At 32.2% G+C, this 21298-nt stretch overlaps 5 protein-coding genes across 5 annotated transcripts, besides 6 other annotated features; 3 read left to right on the top strand and 2 right to left on the bottom strand.

Moving 5' to 3' along the window:
- Positions 1-267: 267 nt before the first annotated feature.
- On the bottom strand, positions 268-2475 carry TVAGG3_0144110 (DNA/RNA polymerase superfamily; the record flags this gene model as incomplete). Its single annotated transcript, XM_051224413.1, has 1 exon — positions 268-2475. The coding sequence occupies one exon, from the start codon at positions 2473-2475 to the stop codon at positions 268-270; it is 2208 nt and encodes a 735-aa protein (XP_051109399.1).
- Positions 268-2475: a mobile genetic element.
- Positions 2476-3299: 824 nt separating this feature from the next.
- Positions 3300-3705: a mobile genetic element.
- A 1127-nt stretch (positions 3706-4832) lies between these two features.
- Positions 4833-7030, top strand: TVAGG3_0144080 (ankyrin repeat-like family; the record flags this gene model as incomplete). The annotated part of the gene is made up of 1 exon (XM_001308624.1): positions 4840-7008. The coding sequence occupies one exon, from the start codon at positions 4840-4842 to the stop codon at positions 7006-7008; it is 2169 nt and encodes a 722-aa protein (XP_001308625.1).
- A 364-nt stretch (positions 7031-7394) lies between these two features.
- TVAGG3_0144070 (pollen tube development protein family) lies at positions 7395-12011 on the top strand (the record flags this gene model as incomplete). Its single annotated transcript, XM_001308623.1, has 1 exon — positions 7395-12011. One exon carries the CDS (start codon positions 7395-7397, stop codon positions 12009-12011), a length of 4617 nt encoding a protein of 1538 aa, XP_001308624.1.
- A 211-nt stretch (positions 12012-12222) lies between these two features.
- Positions 12223-12255: a terminal%2Cinverted (terminal inverted repeat of tvBac_53III transposon ID:TVAGG3_0144060).
- Positions 12223-12441: a mobile genetic element.
- Positions 12410-12442: a mobile genetic element.
- Position 12442, bottom strand: a terminal%2Cinverted (terminal inverted repeat of tvBac_53III transposon ID:TVAGG3_0144050).
- Positions 12443-13033: 591 nt separating this feature from the next.
- TVAGG3_0144040 (glycosyltransferase family) lies at positions 13034-14522 on the bottom strand (the record flags this gene model as incomplete). The annotated part of the gene is made up of 1 exon (XM_001308622.2): positions 13413-14345. The coding sequence occupies one exon, from the start codon at positions 14343-14345 to the stop codon at positions 13413-13415; it is 933 nt and encodes a 310-aa protein (XP_001308623.1).
- A 1567-nt stretch (positions 14523-16089) lies between these two features.
- TVAGG3_0144030 (uncharacterized protein) lies at positions 16090-21198 on the top strand (the record flags this gene model as incomplete). The annotated part of the gene is made up of 1 exon (XM_001308621.1): positions 16090-21162. The coding sequence occupies one exon, from the start codon at positions 16090-16092 to the stop codon at positions 21160-21162; it is 5073 nt and encodes a 1690-aa protein (XP_001308622.1).
- Between the last annotated feature and the right edge of the window lie 100 nt (positions 21199-21298).

Genomic DNA, 21298 nt, shown 5'->3' with positions numbered 1-21298 from the left:
GTTTCATGTTTATAGTTCTATGCCATGTATTATTGTAATAATATACTAACTGCTGTATGATGGAGTCATGATTTCCATCCCAGTATATCTGACCGTTAACCCCTAACGCATCTCTAAGAGTTCTCATTACCGCATCAACTATTTTATTATGAAACGTATATGGAGAGGATGAGAAGTAAAAATTAATTTGTGGGAAATAATGAGTCATAACTGCCCGAAATCCTTTATCACCATCACCCCTGATATTATCTACTCTTTCATGATCTATTATATAACACCATTCAATCTTCCCGGCATATACATTTCATGGTCAGTATATTGAATGAAATCATGAGGATTAGATGAAAATGATGAAGGATATAATGAATTGAAATCAACACCAACGAAATGAGTCATAATGTTGGTGGTGTCCTCATTTGATACTGTTTTAGTTTCTGGATTATATGAAAGTTTATTAATGTGCGTGATTCCTTTAAGATTTACTCTATGTTGAACATTTGATAGACCACCAGTAATTCCATTACGGAGAATGTGATAAGCTTCAACTGAATCTAAAGTCATTGGTAAATTATTTTTTAATGCATAATTTCTTAAATTGATTCTTAAACGTTGAACATCTTCATCTTTATTTGATTTTACGACATTGCAATAACAACACATTAACTGACAATTTTCTTTGGTATGTGGTTTTTCATTATCGATTCTATCCAATGTTGGTTTATTAGCATATGTAAACGCTTTACCACACATTTTGCATTTAGATGAAAGGATTAAATCGTGATAGTATTGATAGTCATCCATTGAAACATTGTTTTTAGTATCCCTTTCTGCTTTTTCATCTTGTTTCTTATATGATTCAATTTTATATTTCCAATACTTTTTCGTTAATTCAAAACTTGATTCCACATTTTCTTCTTCTGGATATGTTTCATTAGGATTAAAGTCTTTATATGCTAAAGCGTAACGAATCATTGATGCATTCGATGATAAAGAAAGATTATGAAGCATATCAATTTTATAAACAAATGTTTCTTCAATAATTTTATCAATTGGGTCAATCATAATTTCAACATCTTTATTGCAATAATGAATAAAATATTCTAATCTATTCTTAAAATTTTTAGCATCATTGAGATATATTTGATAATCACTATCTGATATAGTTTCTTGAGTTAATGCTGAATAAAATGAATCTTGAGTGAATGGTTCCTTTTTATATAATTCATCTTCGTAATTCTCCCATGTGATGAATTGATAAGGGAAAAAGGATTTAACACGTGATTTATTGTTTCCGAAATCTTGAGTGAATTGGTCTAATGTTCCACCCGCTATATAATTTCTGATGTCAATAAATCTTAATTCATATGGACAGTTTGTTTTCTTTACTATGACTTGCTTAAATTGAGAAGAAGAACCCAGCATTGATTTTATCTTCCATTTTGCAGTATTTAAATCACGAAGAATTAAATTTAAATCAAACTTTCCTGAATTAAAACCAATGATATTCACTTTATTAAATTCTTCATCTAAAAGCTCTTTAAATGCTTCCTTCTGTTTTTCATTTAATGTATGAGACAAAGTCCCCGCCGTTTGGTCCGTTTGCGACTTCATTAATTCTTCATATTGTTCAATATTTGATTTAGCAACTAATGAACAGGTTGAAAATAAAAACTCAATCCAATCAGAAATAAAAGAATCACTCGAAGTTAAGCAAAAATTCCTCGTATATGTTTTATCGTTTAATTTAACCGTTGATGATACCATGAATGGTTTTAAGTAAGCGTTCAAAGTTGCACATTCAGAAAGTTGAAGTTCTTCTTTAGTCTCTAATGTTTCGAAGTCAAAAGTAATATAATATCTTGTTGGTTTATAATATTCCTGCAAATTATGTGCTAATAGCCATTGATATATCTTCTGTTTCGTAATATGTGGTGCATATGGTTGTTGTGTGTTTTGCAATTGAACGTCTTGAATTAATCTTCCATTATTTTCTTTACATTTCTCACAATGTTTTAAAAATCTTCTTTGGTTTTTCCTTTCTGGATCATCACGGATAGAATATACTTCTTCTTTGCAAAAGGGGCAAACTTTATATCCTGTGAGTGCTTCAACGTCTGTTATTCTGTCAGCGTGAAGTTTTCCACATGGACTCTGTGTTAATAAAATATTTACTGTTTCAAATTCTGGATCTATCATTATTGAATCCACTAATGGAAAGTCTACCTTGTTAATGTCTACGTCTTCTGGTTGAGGATCACAATAATAGAAATCAATATTAACATTTAACATTCTTGCTAATCTCTCACTTTCTGATGAAATGTCAAATCCTTCATATACATCTATGGCTTCATTTAAATAACTTCTACGAGTTTTAGGATTAACGCCATCAGGAATGTTATAGAAGCGTTTAAATAACCTTCTACCTTCTGCTCTAATTTGATTATCATTCATTCTAGCTGTTCCATTTTTATTCATTTATGTAAGAAAAAAAATTAAAAAAATAAATAAAAATAAAGTTTATTTTTTTTAAAGTCCAGGGCTAAAGTCCATAAAATGAATTAAGAACACATAAATTTTTATCATCTGTGACGTGACGAATACATTTTAATTTACTCAAGAATGCGTACCCTGATACATTAAATCTAATTCCTGTCTTATTTAATTTCACAACTTTGAAAAGGAATGTATGAATAGCTATAAAATGATGAGATGATGTTTTATGGGTTGCTTCCATTTTTTCTGAAATAAATGAATAAATATAATGCTTATACGTTTTCATATCTTTTATATTCTTAATAACGAATGGTATAGACCTTTCAACTTCGTCTTCCTTCGGTGCTGTTCTTTCATATGAAACATTATTGGTATCTTCAATAATGAAACCACAATCACATAAAATTTTATAGGTTCCAATTGTTTCTTTTGATATTTTATCTAACAAATCAAAAACTTTATCAACACCTGTACATTTATTTAAATAATAATTTGTGTAAATATCATGATCTTCTTTCTTAATCGTATTTGTTGCATATGTTACATTTTTCAGTGCTTTTTTGAATTTTTCAGAATCAAGAGGAGGTGAAAGTAATATACATGGATAATCTCCATCGTCAATAAATTGTAACTTATGTTTATGAATAAATTTTGTGCCTTCTTCTGAAAGTGTTTCGTCAATATCACCATCTAATAAATTTTTAGTAGATTCCAAAAAGTAATTTTTATATCTTTCCTCATGTGATTTTTGAACTTCTGATTCTGAAGCTGGGATATTCATTAAACCCTCTACTTCATTCTCAGCATTTCTCAATTCCTTAATTTTTTCATCTATTTCATTTCTTAATTGTTCCAATTTCTCAATCTCATCGTTATAATATTCATCATCTTTAATTCGTTCTTCATAATATTCAGGGAAAACATCAGGTTCTTTAGGTTTTTCTTCTTTTTTAGATGTGGGATATAAGAAATTTATAACATCATCTTTATTCATTTTTCCATCATAATCAAACTCATTTAAAAACTCCGCGAATTTTTGACAATTTCTTAAATAATATTTATCAACCTCATAACCCGCCTCCTCTAATATATCCTTTATTTCCCTGTTTGTGAATCCTAATTTTTTAACGTCGTTAGTCTTGACACTCATTTCATACAAAATAAAAAAATAAAATAATAAACATAACTAAGTTTTAATTTTTCGTAAGAAGTTTAACCCATTCAGGATTTAAACAATGTTTAATTAATCGCGGAATATCTGACATCATCTATATATAGCTTCTTTTATAAAAGATAAAATCATAAATTATTTTAAAATTAATGTTAATTTTTTAAAAAAATTATTTTTTATTTCATTATGTATGGGCTGAGTGTAAATGTCTTACAATTTTGAAAATTTTTTAAATCTTGATTTATTCAAAAACGTAAGAATAAAAACCGTAAGAATCATACATTTTTTACTTCATATGTTAAAAAAAATGATACAAAATCGCTCGATATTGTATGAATTCTTACGTTTACAAAAAAAGTCACAAAACCCGCACTCATATACTACTTTTAGATTTAAAACAATATTTTTCTCCATATTATTATAACATGAATCGCTATGATATAAGAAATATATTTTCAATATTGAAATTGAAAAATTCTAAAATTTTTGAAATTCAATTTGAGTGTGATGATCGATAACATATATTTTTTAATTAAAATATTGTGTCGCTATCATATAAATATACTATTTCTAAATTAAAAATAGAAAAAAAAGTACTATTTAATGATGAAATTGCAAATAATATCAATATATATATATTCATGCTGATATATTTTGGGAACAGATTGGCAATCACATAAATAGGATTGTGTTAGTTTGTCATGGATATAAAACAAATTTTCGAGCTAATTGAGCGAATTTAAATCACAAACACTTATATTTTCTATTACAAGGTATATTTGTAATATACAACCAGTAAATAGCTTTCTCCGACTTTTACCAGCTTAGATGATAGCAAATTAGATACGAATTTCATGACCCCTCACCAAATTCCACTAAAACATATACAAATAAAAGTACTAAGTGGGTATCATCTAACCCTAGAATTATAGCTCCTAGGACTCATCCTAGATGGTAGTTCTGGAAAAACACCTGGTTTTTGGAGTTGCAAAAGTTAAAAATTGAGGGTATTTTTTTTGATTGTTTGCTAATCATTTTCTATGAAATCCTATTATCTTAAGAGCGAATCCTTGAGGTATTTTAATGACCTACCAACCTCAAATTTCAAATTACAACATTTTTTCCAACTTTTTTCTCTTCAAATAAGAATTTGAAATAAAAGTGTCGTAATTTTCATGGATCCCATACATAATGCAAACAATAAAACAGAATCTCAGCATGTGGCTTTTGATCTAGATACAGAACTACTAGATGAATTAGAACAATTATGGACTAATAACGTTGAAAATTTCAACATTTCCAATTTACAATTAAAAATACATCACAGCTTTTCAATTTACAGAATCTTAGATTTACTATCATTCTGCCTTCCAAAGAAGTTTAATGAGATTGCATATGCTTGTTTTAAGTATTACGATTCGAAAAAAAATGAAAATGGGAAACCAGATATATTTACATTACAATCAGCAATAACCTACGACAAATTGATTAGCTACCTAATTAAAAAAGGTCTACAGCTTGATTCAAAATCTGATAAATATAATTCATGGGAATTTGAAGGTGACATCTATCTACCACCAAAAGATTCAATAGAGCGTGCAATAATTAACGATAATGTTGAAGATTTCTTAAGTTTTGATCCAAATCCGAAATCAGTTTACGAATTTTTAGCAGATGCAGCTTACTATGGATCTACCAACATAATCAAGCACATCATTGCACTAAATCAAACAGATGACATAGAAACTTGGTACAAAGTTTTTCAACTCGCTTTAGTACCTTTGAATCTAGACATTATAAGGAGTATCAGCAATTTACTTGATAACGATTATATCAGTGATATTAAATCTGTTAAAATGGTAATAAAATGCCATCATAACGAGTTTTTCCATTATTTACAAGAGAATAACGATGTACATTTAGATATTAAAGCAGCAGTATTAAGTTATAACTTTTATACACCTTTCGTAATCACTCCAGAAGTAATTCCAATAATAATTCAAAGTGGAAACATAATGCTCATGGAAAACATCATTGATAAGATCAAACCAATTGATAAAGAATATATTTACACGGCTTGCGAATGCGGAAATTTAGAAATGTTTCAATTTTTGATGGTAAACACACCAAAAAACTTTTTCAATAATGTAACTGATCAAGAATTAATTGTAAAGTACACAATTAACTCATGTAACATCAAATTTATTAAATTTTTGTATCAAATTTATCCGAAACTAGTTTTAGACAATTTACAAAAGATTGATTCACTAATAGTAGCTTACAATGCAAATAATCAAAAAATGAAGGATTTTTTGGAGAAAAATTTTTCATATAATTTTTCAATGGGACAAGAAGCCAATGATATGACATTTTTAATGAACTCATGCATGAGAAACGATTTTAATATATTTAAATATAAGAAATTGAAGAAAAGTAGAGAAATAATTTTATTTCCTGACGATGAAGGAAATTATGAAAAAAATCAGGGGAAATCAGAAGAAATCCCAATAGATGTTGGAGAATTGAATGTTACTGCTATAGATAAAACAGGAATGACTGCAATTTCTTATTGTATCGACAAAAACAACAGAGAATTGCTAAATTGTTTGCTAAAAATGATTGCAGAGAATGATGTTGAGTTGTACAAGACAGCAATTGTTACAGATCTTCAGATTTGTATAGATGCAGGATTAACACAGTTTTTCTCGGAAATTACTGGTGCAATTGATCACTTTGCAATCGAGAACAAAGGTAAACCAGAATTAAACACAGAAATCTTTGAATTTTCCAAAAGAGAAAATTATTATTTTTATCAAATTGATAATAAGTGGGATTGCTTTATTCTTAGTTGCATTGCCCAAGATAATTGGTTCTTTCAAGAAATTATTCAATCATGGACTGGAAAACCTTATAATGTGACAATTGACGGTTGGACGCCACTTCTGATAGTTCTAAATAATAACGATGTAACCAAATTCAATTTGATGCAGCAAGCTAATTATAAAATAGAGAAAAAACAAGTTAAACCAGAAAAATTGAATCCATTAAGAATTGCTACTCAAACAACAATTCAGGGAGCGTTTGAGTATGTCATGGATGCCCTTCCCGATGATTATAAAAGAGAAATTGTCAACATTGAAGATGAATCTGAATTCTTCCCACTTTTCCCTGCAATTAAGAACAAGAACATGAATATGGTAAAAGAATTACTTAGATTAGGCGCTAATCCAGACAAAGCAAACAAAAATGGAGTAACTTCAACTTTCTATGCATATATGGGGTCTGGGCAATTCTATAACTCCTTCTTAGAAGCAGTTAAAGAAAATGCCAAATATAAGAAATAATAAATGTTATTTTTTTATCCTATCTTTATAAAATTTGATTTTTTTTCTTTGTTGTGGGAATTATGATATCAAATTGTTTTGTTATTAGAATCTCTAATTAAATTATATGGTTTGGATCAAAGAATTTGCAAAAATTGAAAAATTATTCTCATATCTCATGAATATTCCTCAATTTGATGAGAAATCGTGCATGATTATATGTTTCTATGATGTGTCATTAGATTATTCAGATTAGAATCAAATTTTGAATTCAATATTGATCATAAAATGGGCCAAATATACTATAAATAGAGAGTATTTCTATAGGATTATATGATGTTCGGTATGACAGATGCCTTCATTTTGATCGCTGGGGAATAAAAAAAAATTATTAATTTTTTTTTTCGATGTTATTAAAGCTAATTATATTAGTTTTAATAGCAGTATTGATATACTTCATTCTTAAATTTTCTGTCAAGTCCATTCTCAGCAGCTATGCCGAAGTACAAGGACAGAAAGGCATTTTTTCATATGAACATATTCAATTCAAGAATAAAGGTGTCAACGTCATTCTAAAAGATGTTAGTTTATTCATAAATCCAATCGCCTTCTTCACGAATCCAATATATTTGCTGTGGTTTGATGCCAAATCGATAGCTGTTGATGTTTCATCAATTGAGTCATCGCAAACAGACAAACCAGCTGAAAAAGAAGAAAAGGAACCAGATTATGTCCATACAACCCTTCTAACTCTTTTTGGATATTCAATAATAAAGAGGATTCATCTTTCAATTGAGAATCTTATATTCAGTCTTCAAATTTTTGACTTATCGATTAACGCCCGCGGTCTAGTTCTTGATTATTCCAATTCAGAAGGCTCAAATCTAAAATTCAAGTATCAAATTGTGACAATCAAGCATGAGAAGCTCGGAACATACTCATTTGCTGAAGCTGAATACTCATTATATGTTGCTAACCATGCAATTGTCAAATTATTTAGCTTTGCCAACTCAATTTACGCGCTTTCGATGAATATATCAAACCTATCGTTTGAGACAAAGGCCAATACATTTACGATCAATCCATTTTCCGTTTTCTTCGAACTTTATCCAGGAAAATTACATTTCGACTTTCCGAAGTTCGAGTTGACTTTAGTAGATAAAATCCCAGAGGCCTCGGTCACAATCGATAAGATCGACATTAATTTCGTATATCCAATCTATCATTTCCATCATTTCAATTGCGACAACCTTTATAGCGAAGTTTTCGGACTTAAGATCAAATGCAAGTCAGAAAAACTATTCACCATCGACAAGCTTTCATTCTTGAAGCAGAATCTTACATACGGAAGCCCAGTTATTGTTATTGATCATCTTGATGTTGATTACTCAACATTAGATGGACTTGAGCTCTTCCAAATCATTCCGAAATTACGTGGCAACAAACCTTACACACCGACAAGGATTACTTTCGACTTCCCAGACTTAGATGCGACAATTTTCTACGTAAACCTCTCATTCAGACTTACAGACGAGGCTATTGTCACTGCTTCATCATACAACGCCACATACAAAGAGAAAGTCATATCTTTCCCTGACGTAATTATGAATTTAAACGGTGTCAAAACATTTACAGTGGAAAAGCTCCAGATTTTATCAGAAGACAAAACTTTCCTCGATATCAAGGCTGACTACTTCTCATTCCGCGACCAAAACAAGGTAGATATCGCTGAATTCATTAATCATTTCACATATATGATCTCAGTATTGAAACCGTACATTTCTGCTCATATATTTGACAGCGAGACCCTTCCATTCCCCATCAGAATCGCTGTTTCAGAAGCCAAATTCGCGTTTGAAGATTGCGAGATCAATAATACACTTTTGAACGTAACAAAGAAGCTCCCTGAGTTCATGCGCGATAGCGTTGTCCTTAAATACATCTTAGACTTGAAGGTGGAGCAATGTCCTCTGTCAGATATTCAAGCCAAGCTTGCCAAAGAGAAAGTAGGCGAATTGATCTTCCACAACTACCGTAAGATATGCGATAACATGAAGAAGTACGACAAAGTCGCTATAAAAGGCTCCGAAATCTTATTAGAAATGGATTCTCGTGGTTTTACAGGAATGGTCTCTAAAATCCACGAATTCGACCCAACAGTCAAAGAGCATTATCCAGATGTAGGCTGGGAAACATTAGAAGGCTTTAATTTCAACTTGACAGTTGAAGATTTCGATGTTTACTTCGTAGACTTACCTGAAGCCGTCATATCGATGAAGAACTCCCAAATGAAGGGCCCTGTAGTCTTCGGAGAAGTAGATGTCCACAGTTTCGTGCCAGTTCCATTCAAAGTTAACGGCAACGATTATTTAGCCCACAAAACTCCGGCCGATGTAAAATTATACTGTGATGTATCAATAAAATCCGAATCGTCACGAGTATTTTGGGGATTTTCATTATCCAAGCTTTATGATGACTTTGGCGACTTAATTGGCCGGACATTTCCAGATGGCGTCGATCCATCACCATCATTGATGTGGTGGGACAAGATTCGTTCAATGTTCCGTGGCAAATATTCATTTGCATGCAACAAATTCGTTATGGAGCTTCTTGGAAGTTCAGATCCGTATGATCTCAAAAATGTTTTGTCCTGCAACTTCGACAACCTCTTTCTCAAGTTCACCGAGGGCAAGATCAACCTCTCCACCAGTAACTACACAGCTGTTCGCTGCGCAAATGGTCCAACAATCATTTCAGCTCCAAAATTTTCAATGGTTGTCACTTTTGAATGGACACAACCAAACAATGACCAGCACAAGCACTTGACATTCCCTGATGTCACCAAATTCGATGACCCATCGAACGACACTTACAAAGATTTTAGATCCAGCGGTTTTGACATTGATTTTGACATGCATTTTGAAAAGAGCGATTTCACTTCATTTATTTCTGTGGACTACGCCCATCTTGAGTGGAACATTGCTCCCATCATGTCAATGATCATCACTCCTCCTTTGGATGAAACATACCAATACAAATACGGCGTGAAAAGGAAGAAACCCGTGAAAGTCATGAAACTCAGTCAGTTAAACAGATCTTTCACTTACAGATTCAACGTTGATTCCCTTTCTTTGAGAGTGTTCGACCATTTCCCTGCCATGGAAGATAAAATGATAAACGGTACTTCATTCGATGTCACGTTTGTCGGACCAAAGTTTTCATGTCGTACAGAGTTCCCGTACGGAGGAGAAGACTTCTACGATATCTCTATGACGTCTAATAACATTTACGTAAATTTGACAGATTTGAAAGATATTGTAAAGTCAGGTGAAGTGAAGTCATCATCAATATGTCGAATTGACAATTTAAATGCAGCATATGGTGTTAGTTCCAAGATATCCGTTGATGGAATCAGGATATACATGAACCAACTAAACACTAAATATGTTTACGAACTTGTCAAATCGATTATCCACATCAGAAACAAAATTGTCATCGCAGAAGCAGAAAAGAAAGCCAAACAAAAGATGCAAGAACAAATTGCACAAGCATTCCCAGACGAGAAACCTTCTCAACCTAATTCTCAAGCAGAACAAGGAGATCTCCTCAAACATCTCATGAGAAGAAACTCAAGCCAAAGAATAGCTACAGTTTTCGGTCAAGAAGGAAATGAGAAACAAAAAACCGTCAAAACAGATTTTACAAAGACGTTTTACACTGTTTCCATTCCACTTATCGAGATTGTCGCTGAATCAATGCACTACGAGACATTTTTGTTGAATAGAATTGTTGATTCACAACTCGTCGTCAAATACACAGAAGACAATTCATTGATGTTGATTAATTTCACAATGAATGATTGCCAATTACTGTCATATATCGGTTTTGGCGTTTCTTCTGATGACAGACCACAACCGATTGTTACAATCAACGCGTGCAAACTGACTTATTACCAACAAAAGATGGAGAAAGATCAGTGGAATGACAACATCGTTGATTGCAAAGTAGAAAGAATGACATGCGAAGCAAATACAAACCATATTGCTTCAATAAAATACTTGATTTCCGAAATAATGCCTGAATTCCCTCAATCAGAAAAAACTCTTGAAATGGCCGCTGACGATTATTTCTCTCTCAAAGCTGATTTTGAAGTTTCACAGTGCACTTTGTCACTTAAAGATCAGTTCAAAGTTGACATGACATCTGTTGTCATTTCAAGGATTTTGGGACATTTCGTTAACACGTTGAAAGGTAATTCAGATAACACAATTACCTTTGATAACATCTTCGCAAATGATACTCGCAAAGAAGCGAAATTTGGCGGAGTTGTTTTAATGAGATGGATGGATTTGACAAGTGATGATTCACCTCACTTGAGATTACAAATGAGAAAAGGTCCTCCTGTAGGAGGTGTCACAGTTTATAACCATGTCGAAATGAATATTGATCCAACAGTGTTTAATTACGATGCTGAATTCGTAAACGCAATAAGACAAATGTTTGAAGCGAATATAATAGCTCCTGAAACATCTTTGATATCAAAATATATCGAAGAAAGTGACACAAAACTGCCACAAGTTTTGGTAGAAAAAGGAATTTTGCCGAAGATCGGTGATTCATGGAAGGATTATCTCATGGCTGTCAAGTCTTCCGAACTCAACGTAATGATCAAGAGAGCGGAATCCAACTTCTTAATGAGATACTTCAAAGTTACCGATACAAAAATGAATGTGTCCTATAAAAATGAAGAGAATTCAATTATCTCAGAAATTTCTGAATTCAATGGTGAATTACATGACATAATTTACCAGGATTTGACAACAACTTTCGGTGATTTGATCAATAAGTTCATACAAACTGTTACTTTGGACATGATTCCACAGTTCTTGAAACATATGATTGGATTAGGAAAGATTTCTAGAGATAAAGAAAATGATTTACAATCATGGCTTAATAAGGATGGTTCATCAAGTGTGTTACAGAAGAAGAAACAACTTATTTTTGGTAAATCTAACCAAAAATAAATTTATATTGACATTAGAGAATTTGATTTTTTTTTAATTGTTTTTTTATTTCTTTTCTAATTTAGAAAAAAAAATTGGCAAAATTATAATTATTTATTTATTTTAAACAAGTTATTTATTATTTTTAACAAAACTATTAAAATTTATTTCCTTTCACATAACCTATTATAAAGTTAACACTAATTCTGTATGTTCCGAAATTATCAGAATATTAAGGGTGCACTTATCACTTTCTGACATTATCTCAATTTTTTTGACATTCTAGTTTTTTTATCCAATTTTTCTAAGGTAAAAAGTCATTAACTTTGTTCGGGAAGAAGTTAAATAAATCACTACTTAGTAACTTATATTAATTTTATATTTTTTGCAATCACAATAAAAATATATTGATATTATGGGAGCATGTCAGAAAGTGGTAAGTGCACCCTTAAGCGAAACTTTTATGTTTCCACTTCTCATATATGAACAAAAATCTTGCCTCTAGACATACATCCTATCATGAAATATTAGTAAAACAAAATGTGCTCAATCACATCATGAAGGTCTGAGTCATCGCCCAAGTTTCATGGTGAAGGTATATACCATCTTCGTAAATCTTTGTTATTTAGAAGGCTTCAAGCATGCCTAAGTTTATTACGGGTGTGCAGTAATTCATTCGTTTAGGGGTCTAGAATTTGTTCGATTTCCGCATTACATTTTGTTACTAAATATGATTTCCGCATTAAATTTTGTTACTAAATATGATGAAATGAGAGTGTCGTAAATCGATTAAATCGAATTTAATTCAATTTGTGAGTCTTCGAAGACTCTTTAATTCAATGCTTGAGTTGATTCCTGAAAAACTAAAACTTAAACAAAGTTTACAACTATTTAATTTTTTAAGTCGTTCTCAAAATTGAATTCAAGAGTTTAAACATATTTTAAGAGAAAATTTATAATATACACAAGATTAGAAAACAAATCGAGTCATAGTCGAATTTAAATTCAAATTAAAAAAAATTACACTTTAAAACTCTATTAATAAACAACATAAGGATATTCATGGCTTGCCTTTGGGAAGTGCCCGTGCTTTGCAGCATACAATCCTATTTTAACTGCATTAACTGATCGTTTCAAATCAACAATCACGTTATCAGCGTATTCATGATTATATCCATGGATTGAGAAAGTAAAATACTTAATATCTAAAGCTAGTGCCATTGCTTGGAAGTTAAATTCATTCCAGTTCAGTTGAATTGTAACAATTACGGAACCTTTTTTCATAAACAAAGCTCTTACGATATTGGAGCCAGTAATCGTATAAAGGAACTTAATATCACAAAAAGCTTTGGCGGCTGATGAAATATTTGGATAAAAATCCGGAATATTTTCCCAATTAATATCAGGGAAAGTTTTCACTGTTCAATTCCATAACTCATCAAAATTTGCAATCTTTCTATTAGCAGGTGGTCGTCTGTTACATATCACATATTGTTTTGCCTCGACATCTTGTAGTTTCAAATTTTTATTTAATAATTTCGATAAATTAACGTAACATGTTGCTGGATGAGAAAAATATGACGGAGGATCTACTACAGTATATAAATTATTGCAAAATACCCATTCTGTTCGACCAAGAATATGAATACTCTCATTTTTGATCCCAATCATTGTCAATAGATCAAAAACATGATTTAGACTTTTAGTCTCTGGCTCTAGTCCAACTATTACTTTAGATTTTGCCCAATATTCTCTTGGAACACACATCAAGGGACAAAGATAGTCAGTAATGAAGTGTCCATAGTAGGAACTCCATCTATGTCCAACGCATATTGCGTGATCGTAATTTCCAGCGAAAGATCTTGTTTCTCCAGGAATAAATATTTTATACGGTAAAATATCTCGAGGATCTCTTGAAAATACTCGGCGCCCATCTGATATATGACACGAGCCTGCCAAGTACACGCCCTTGAGGTGTAAGAATGTAGTTTTAAGTCTTGATGCAAATTTAATTACGTTTTTTGTTCTTGTATGATGGCACGTAGCACAGTAATTCCATGAAAACTTCGGTCTGACTGTTCCATCTATAATTAATCCTTTTGTATCGACTGTAATTTTTTCATCATAATTTATTTGCCTTTCTATCAAAGCTGATGGAATTTTGCAAGTATTTTCGCTGAATAAGTTTGCAATGAGTTGATTGTTATCGAGAATTATTGAATTATTGAAATCTGGTAAATTATGAAAAAAGTTTTTGATATAAAGAATCAATAGAATCTCACAAATGAGGAAACCATAATTGAGAATGATGAATCCGAATGCAAGATCAATTTCAGTTGACCATGCATATTTCATCTTGTAAAATTTGTTTAGCTTTCAAAAACAAACCTTAATATAAGGGTTTCGTTTTGCGAAAAAAACGTACAATACGCAATTTCACTAAAAAAACATTTAGCTAGCAATTTCGACCTTTGACTCCACTCAAGACGTCACTTTTTTAATTTTGCGGTATCATATTTTTGGAAAATCTTTATGAATATTATATAAAAAGTCCCTTTAATATCTATATTTCATATTTTTATCGATTTTTAAAGTTTTTGCGAAAAGTATTCAATTATTTTTGCTATTTGGTCGGGTAAATGTCAGATTTGCGACATTTTCTGATATGATATTCAGATTCTACGTTGATAATAATGCTTATAGAACCCTCTTGCTATTGTGTCAAAATTGCGAAACCGATAGCAAAAATATCTCGCAATATCAAAATTGAGATATTGAGTGAATTATGCATTATAGAGATTAAAAATCTGATTTGTGAAAACATCTCATCAGTTTCTAGCTAATTCAAAAATCTTTACTATCTTATTCGATTAAAATGAAAAGGGAATAGTTTCATTATGCTTTAAATGACAGCCTTATAATATAATCATAGTTTTCGCTCAATATGCAGCATTTTTTTTTCGAAATCTATGGTCAATATCCTAAATACTGATTGCTTTGCATTCATATCTCTTACATTTTCTATACCCACATCACTATTCATTGCTATTCCTATCTTTTTCATTTTTGTTTGTTTCTCATAATTTCTCAAAAAACATGATAACTTAATATTTGTAAATATCATACTTTATAACGTAAATAAGAACTTGACCTATTAAGAAAAGCAGTAATGAAAAGAAAATCTGAAATTCATAAAAATTACAAGTTTCTGATGACAATTAGCTTAATTAAACCAGGTACAAGATTATATAATTGTATTTTCTATCCAATTATCCATATAATATCTTATCCAGAAAAAATAACTTGATCAATACCAAATGATTTTTTAACTAGTAAATAAAGTATTTTCTTTACACACACATTGTATATCATAGTTTTTTTTGGTTTCGCAAAACATCCAAAAACAAATATGCTATAAAAGTGACAATTTTAGCAAAACGAAACTCTTACTTAATAGTTTTGGTTATTCATGACTAAACATAATTTCATGGAAAATAGATCGAGATCAAATTTCATCGTTTTTTGACAAAATTTACGTGTCAAAATTGTTAGACGGGGGTAGAAAATCCTCAAAAATATATATTATCTCTTAAAATGCGCATATACCATAAAGCTATGATAATAGCATATTTCGTTTTTGAAGAATAGAAATTCGAACTATCAATAACAATTGATTAGCTAAGCAATTCAGAAACAGAAACTAAAAATTAAAAAGAAATATGAAAATTTTTAAACAAAGGGTGAATGTCTGAACATTTCTTCTGCTTCATGTAAAACTAAAGTCCAACCATACCGAAAGTATGAAGAAGAAAACTTCTGACTATAGTCAGATTGTTGAATTGTTGATTGGTAACTATTTCCGTTTAAATTTAAATAGTTTACAAAACCCATTGTCAAATCACTTTTTTATTTTCATAAAAACAATTTCAACATCTTCATAAAATTAAAATGAACAGTGGAAACTATCATATAAAAATTTCTTACTCGATAAACCGTTTTTGAAAAATTCTTCTTAAAATCGCTTAAGAACATGCAAATATTTAATTCGTTAACAATGAAATTTTTAACGCTCACAATATTATTTTTACAACAGAAAAAGATGGAAGAGGGCTCAGTACAACCCGATGAAACAATGACTGAGCAATTTACAATTGAGGAAATGTATGAAGTTGGTCATGGCGACAAAATTTTCTGTTCTTTCGACTTTTCTGAAATGAAAGCGGAAGATTATGAAAGATTTTTCCATCCATTACCCAATTTAATATACAAGAAAGTTGAAGGCGTTAGATTTTCATGCGATCTTCTCATGAAAGAGGAAAGAAGCCTGAACAAGAATAGACATAACCAAGAAATTATTTCAAAATCAATGCATACGTTAAAACCGAATTATTTAAATTATTTGTTCAAAATCTTAGGAATTGTACTTCCCAAATCAAAGACATTGAAAATTCTTCAAATTTCAAATATGAAAATTCCAAGACAAGCAATTGACGAGCTATTCGATGCATTACACGTCTGTAATAACACTGTTGATGTCTTGAGAATCGACCATGTTCCTCTAGAACCAATTGCAATCAGAGATAATCTTCAAAAGATTTCACCTTATCAATTCAAATCCATTGAGATGAAGGATTGCGACTTAGATCCAAATCACGTTGAATCTTTCCGTCAATTCATCTTACAAGAACCTAAATCTCGCAAAGATACAAGGAGATTAGAACAGCTTATTCTTGATGGTAATAATATTCCAAAAGAGCAATGCCGAGAATTACAAAAGCTTGTTTCAACAGCCAAAGATGATTGGGACAACAATCAGCAATGGTATGGAAATGAAACACCAGAAGAACGCCTTGCCCGTCTCGAACGCGAGCGATTAGCCAAGAAGCGCGCAATGGAAGAAGAAAAGCGCAGAAAGGAAGAAGAAGAAAGAAAGATGCTTGAAGAAATTAAGCGTCAAAAGAAAGCAGAAGAAGAAAAGTGCAGACAAGAAGAAGAGAAGCGTAGAAAGGAAGAAGAAGCAAGACGTCAAAAAGAAGAAGAGGAAAAACGCAAGAAAGAGGAAGAAGAAAGAAAGAGAATTGAAGAAGAAAAAAGACAAGCCGAAGAAAGACAAAAACGTCGCGAAGAAAGAAAACGACGTGAAGAAGAAAAGCGCAGACAAGAAGAGGAAGAAAAACGTCGCCAAGAAGAAGAAAAACGCAAACAAGAAGAAGAAATAAAACGTAAACAAGAAGAAGAAAAACGAAAGAAAGAAGAAGAGGAAAAACAGAAGAAAGAAGCTGAAGAAAAGCGCAGACAAGAAGAGGAAGAAAAACGTCGCCAAGAAGAAGAAAAACGCAAACAAGAAGAAGAAATAAAACGCAAACAAGAAGAAGAAAAACGAAAGAAAGAAGAAGAGGAAAAACAGAAGAAAGAAGCTGAAGAAAAACGCAGAAAAGAAGAGGAAGAAAAGCGTCAAAAAGAAGCAGAGGAGAAACGCAAGAAAGAAGAAGAGCTTAAGAAGATGGAAGAAGAAAAGAAGAAGAAACAAGAAGAGCTCAAACGAATTGAACAAGAAAAGCAGAGATTGGCAGAAGAAGCAAAGAAAGCGGAAGAAGAAAGGAAACAAAAAGAATTAGAAGAAAAGAAGAGAAGAGATGAAGAGCTCAGAAAACAAAGAGAAGAAGAAAGAAGAAGACAACAAGAAGAAGATGAAAGAAGAAGAAAAGAAGAAGAACTCCTCGCAAAACAAAGAGCTCTTGAAGAAGAAGACGCAAAAAGAAGAAAACAACAAGAAGAAGAACAAAAAAGACTTGCTGAAGAAATAGAACGTCGTAGAAAAGAACTCAAAGAAGAAGACAAACAAAGAAAGAACGCAATCGAACAGCAAAGACTCGCAAATGAAGCAGAGTTGGAAGAAAAGAAGAAACAACTCGAAAAAGAAGACAAAGAAAGAAAAGAAAAAGCAAAGAGAGATGAAGAAGAAAGAAAAAGAATTGCTGATGAACTCGAGAAAAAGAGACAAGAACTTGAAAAAGAAGACCAAGAAAGACGTGAAGAAGCAAAGAAGAAGGCAGAAGAAGCTAAACTCGAAAGAAGAAAGACAATGGCTGATTTGGAAAGACAAAAACGTCAATTGGAACAAGAAGCAAAAGAAAGAAGAGAAAAAGAAGAGAAAGAGGAAGAAGAAAGAAGAAAGAAATTGGCAGATGAAGAAAAAGAACTTCGTGACAAACTTGAAAAAGAAAAAGCAGAAAGAATGAAACAATTGGCCGATGAAGAAGAAGAAAGAAGAAAGAAACTTTCAGACGAAGAAGCAGAAATCAGAAGAAAAATGGAAGAACAAAGTGCAGAAGCTCGAAAGAAACTCCAAGAAGAATTGGACCAAAAGAAGAAACAACATGAAGAAGATGAAAGACTTCGTAAACAAAAAGCTGATGAAGAAGAAACAGAAAGAAAGAAGAAACTCGAGGACGAACTCGAAAAACACAGAAAACGTCTGGATGAAGAAGAAAAACAAAGAAAAGAAAAAGCCAAAAAAGAAGACGAAGAAAGAATGCGAAAGATAGCTGAAGAAGAAGAGAAAAGAAGAAAAGAAGATGAAAAAAGAAAGAAAGAACTCGAAGAAGAAGAAAAAGAACGCAAGAGAAAACAAAAAGAAGCAATGGAAAAACTCGATGAAGCAGAAAGAGAACTTGAAAGACTTCGTGATCAGCATCAAAAGGAAGACCAAGAAAGAAAGAAGAAGTTACAAGAAGAAGAAATGAAAGCTGAACAAGCAAGAAAGAAACGTCAGGAAGAAGAAGACAAAATGATCGAAGATTCAAGGAAAAAACGTGAAGCTCTTGAAAAACTTGTTGAAGAAGCAAGAAAACTTCGAGAAGGCGAAGAAAGAATGGCGGAAGAAGCAAGAAAGAAACGTGAAGAAGAAGATAAAGCGATGGAAGAAAGAAAACAACAAAAACTTGAAGAACTCGAGCGAATTGCAGAAGAAGCACGAAAGAAACGTGAAGAAGAAGCTAGACAAGCAGAATTAGAAATGAAGAAACGCCGCGAAGAAGAAGAAAAAGAACATGAAAAGGAAAGACAAAAGAAGATTGATGAAGAAAATAAATTACTTGAACAAAGAAGAAAAATGCGTGAAGAAGAAGAAAAAGCAGCAGAAGAACTTAAACGAAAAATTGCACAAGACATGGCATTATCTGAACAAAAACGTAAAGAGTTGGAAGAACAACAAAAGAAATCCGATGAAGAACGTCGTAAAAAACGAGAAGAAGAAGACAGAAAAGCAGAAGAAGCACGTCGTAAACGCAAAGAACAAGAAGAAAAAGAAGCAGAAGAAAGACGTCAAAGATACGAAGAAGAACAAAGACAATTCGAAGAAGATAAGAAGCGAAGAGAAGAAGAAGAACAGAAACAACAAGAAGAAAGAAGAAAACACTTCGAAGAACTCGCTGCACAACTTGAAAAACGATCCAAACAAAAACTCGAAGATGAAAAGAACGCATTAGAAAATCTTAGAAAGAAATTCGCAGAAGAAGAAGCAGCTGAAGAAGAAAGACGTAAAAAGCGCGAACGAGAAGACAAAGAAGAAGACGAAGAACGAAGAAAGAGACGTGCAAAAGAAGATGCAGAATGGGAAGCAAGAAGACAACGAAGAATGCAAGAAGATGCTGAAGAAGAAGAGGCGAGAAGACGAAGAAGAGAACAAGAAGAAAAAGAAGATGCAGAACGAAGAAGAAGAAGAGAATTGGAAGAAAAGGAAGCAGAAGAAAAACGAAAGAAACGTGAACAAGAAAAGGCAGAAGACAAAGAAAGAAGGAGAAGGAAGAAAGAAAAGGAAGAGAAAGAAGATGCTGAAAGAAGAGCAAGAATCGCACAAGAAGAAAAAGAAGCTGAAGAAAGACGTAAGAAACTAGAACAAGAAGAGAAAGAAGCTGAAGAAAGAAGAAGACAAAGAGAACAAGAAGAACTTGAAGCAGAGATAAGACGTGAAAAAGGTGAGAAAGAAGCGGAAGAAAGACGTAAAAAGATGATCGAAGAAGCAGAAAATCTTCTTAAACAAGCTAAAGAAGAAGCAGAAAAGAAGAACAGAGAAGCAGAAGAAGCCAGAAAACGTAAAGAAGAAATGGATGCAGAGTTAGAACGAAAGAAGAAAGAAGCAGAAGAAGCAGAGAAAGAAACACAAAGAAAGAGAAAAGAGGCAGAAGAAGAAGCGAAGAAGCTCAAAGAAGAAGCCGAGAAACTTGCAGAATTAAAACAAAAACAAGCAGAAGAAGAGGCTGAAAAGAAACGAAGAGAAGCTGAAATCGAAGCCGAAAAGAAGAGAAAAGAAGCCGAAGAAGAAGCAGAACGAAAGAAGAAAGAGGCGGAAGAAGAAGCCGAAAAGAAGCGAAAAGAAGCAGAAGAAGAGGCAAGAAAGAAGATGGAAGAAGCCGAGGAAGAAGCTCGTAGAAAGAAAGAAGCCGCAAAGGAAGAAAGACGTCGTAAGAAAGCAGAGGCAGAAGCCGAAGCAGAAAGAAAGCGAAAAGAAGTCGAAGAAGCAGAAAAAGAAGCCCAAAGAAAGAAGGAAGAAGCAGACAAACTTCAAGCAGAACTAGAAAAACTGCGCGCGCAAAAGGAAGCAGAAGCTGAAGCAGAACGTCAACGCGAAAGACTTCGAAAGAAACAGGAAGAAGAAGAACGAATGCGTGAAGAAGAAAGGAGATTAGCCGAAGAAGCAGAAAAGAGAAGACAAGAAGAGGAAGAACGTAGAAGACGAGAAATAGAAATATTGACATTGGAAGAAGCAGAACCAACAAAAGTCGATGACCAAGAATATGACGAAGATGTTCAGATCATCGAATACGTCTCAGACTACAAATACGTTTACGACGAAGATGAAAACGAGCAAGAACAAGTTGAAGAAGAAAAACCAAAGAAACAAGAAGAAAAAACAACAAAATCAGAAGAAAAACCTAAAAAACATGATGATAAACAACAAAAAGCTCAGAAACAGACTGAAAATAAAGAAGAAAAACAGCCTGTAAAAGTTAGATCTTTGTTTGATGAGGCTAAAGAAGAAGTAGCAAAAGTTGGGAAGTCAACAAAAGCAGCAAAGAATGATAAATCTCTTCCTAAACCTCAGATTTCATCTGATTCCGACTCTGACTCATCCGAGTATACTTACGAATATGAATACGAATCTGTGTAATTAACTAATAAAAAATTATATTGTATTATGCTTAAATCGATGCGGAGATATTATGAGCCACCTCAATAATTGAATTGCATCAATATAAATGAGGCTAAAAATTGAAAATTCTTCAAGTATTTCCATCATATGTCGG

The sequence above is a fragment of the Trichomonas vaginalis genome, chromosome IV (assembly GCF_026262505.1).
Source record: "Trichomonas vaginalis G3 chromosome IV, whole genome shotgun sequence".
In the NCBI taxonomy this organism is placed as follows: Eukaryota; Parabasalia; order Trichomonadida; family Trichomonadidae; genus Trichomonas; species Trichomonas vaginalis.
This window is presented reverse-complemented; position numbering and strand designations above follow the sequence as displayed.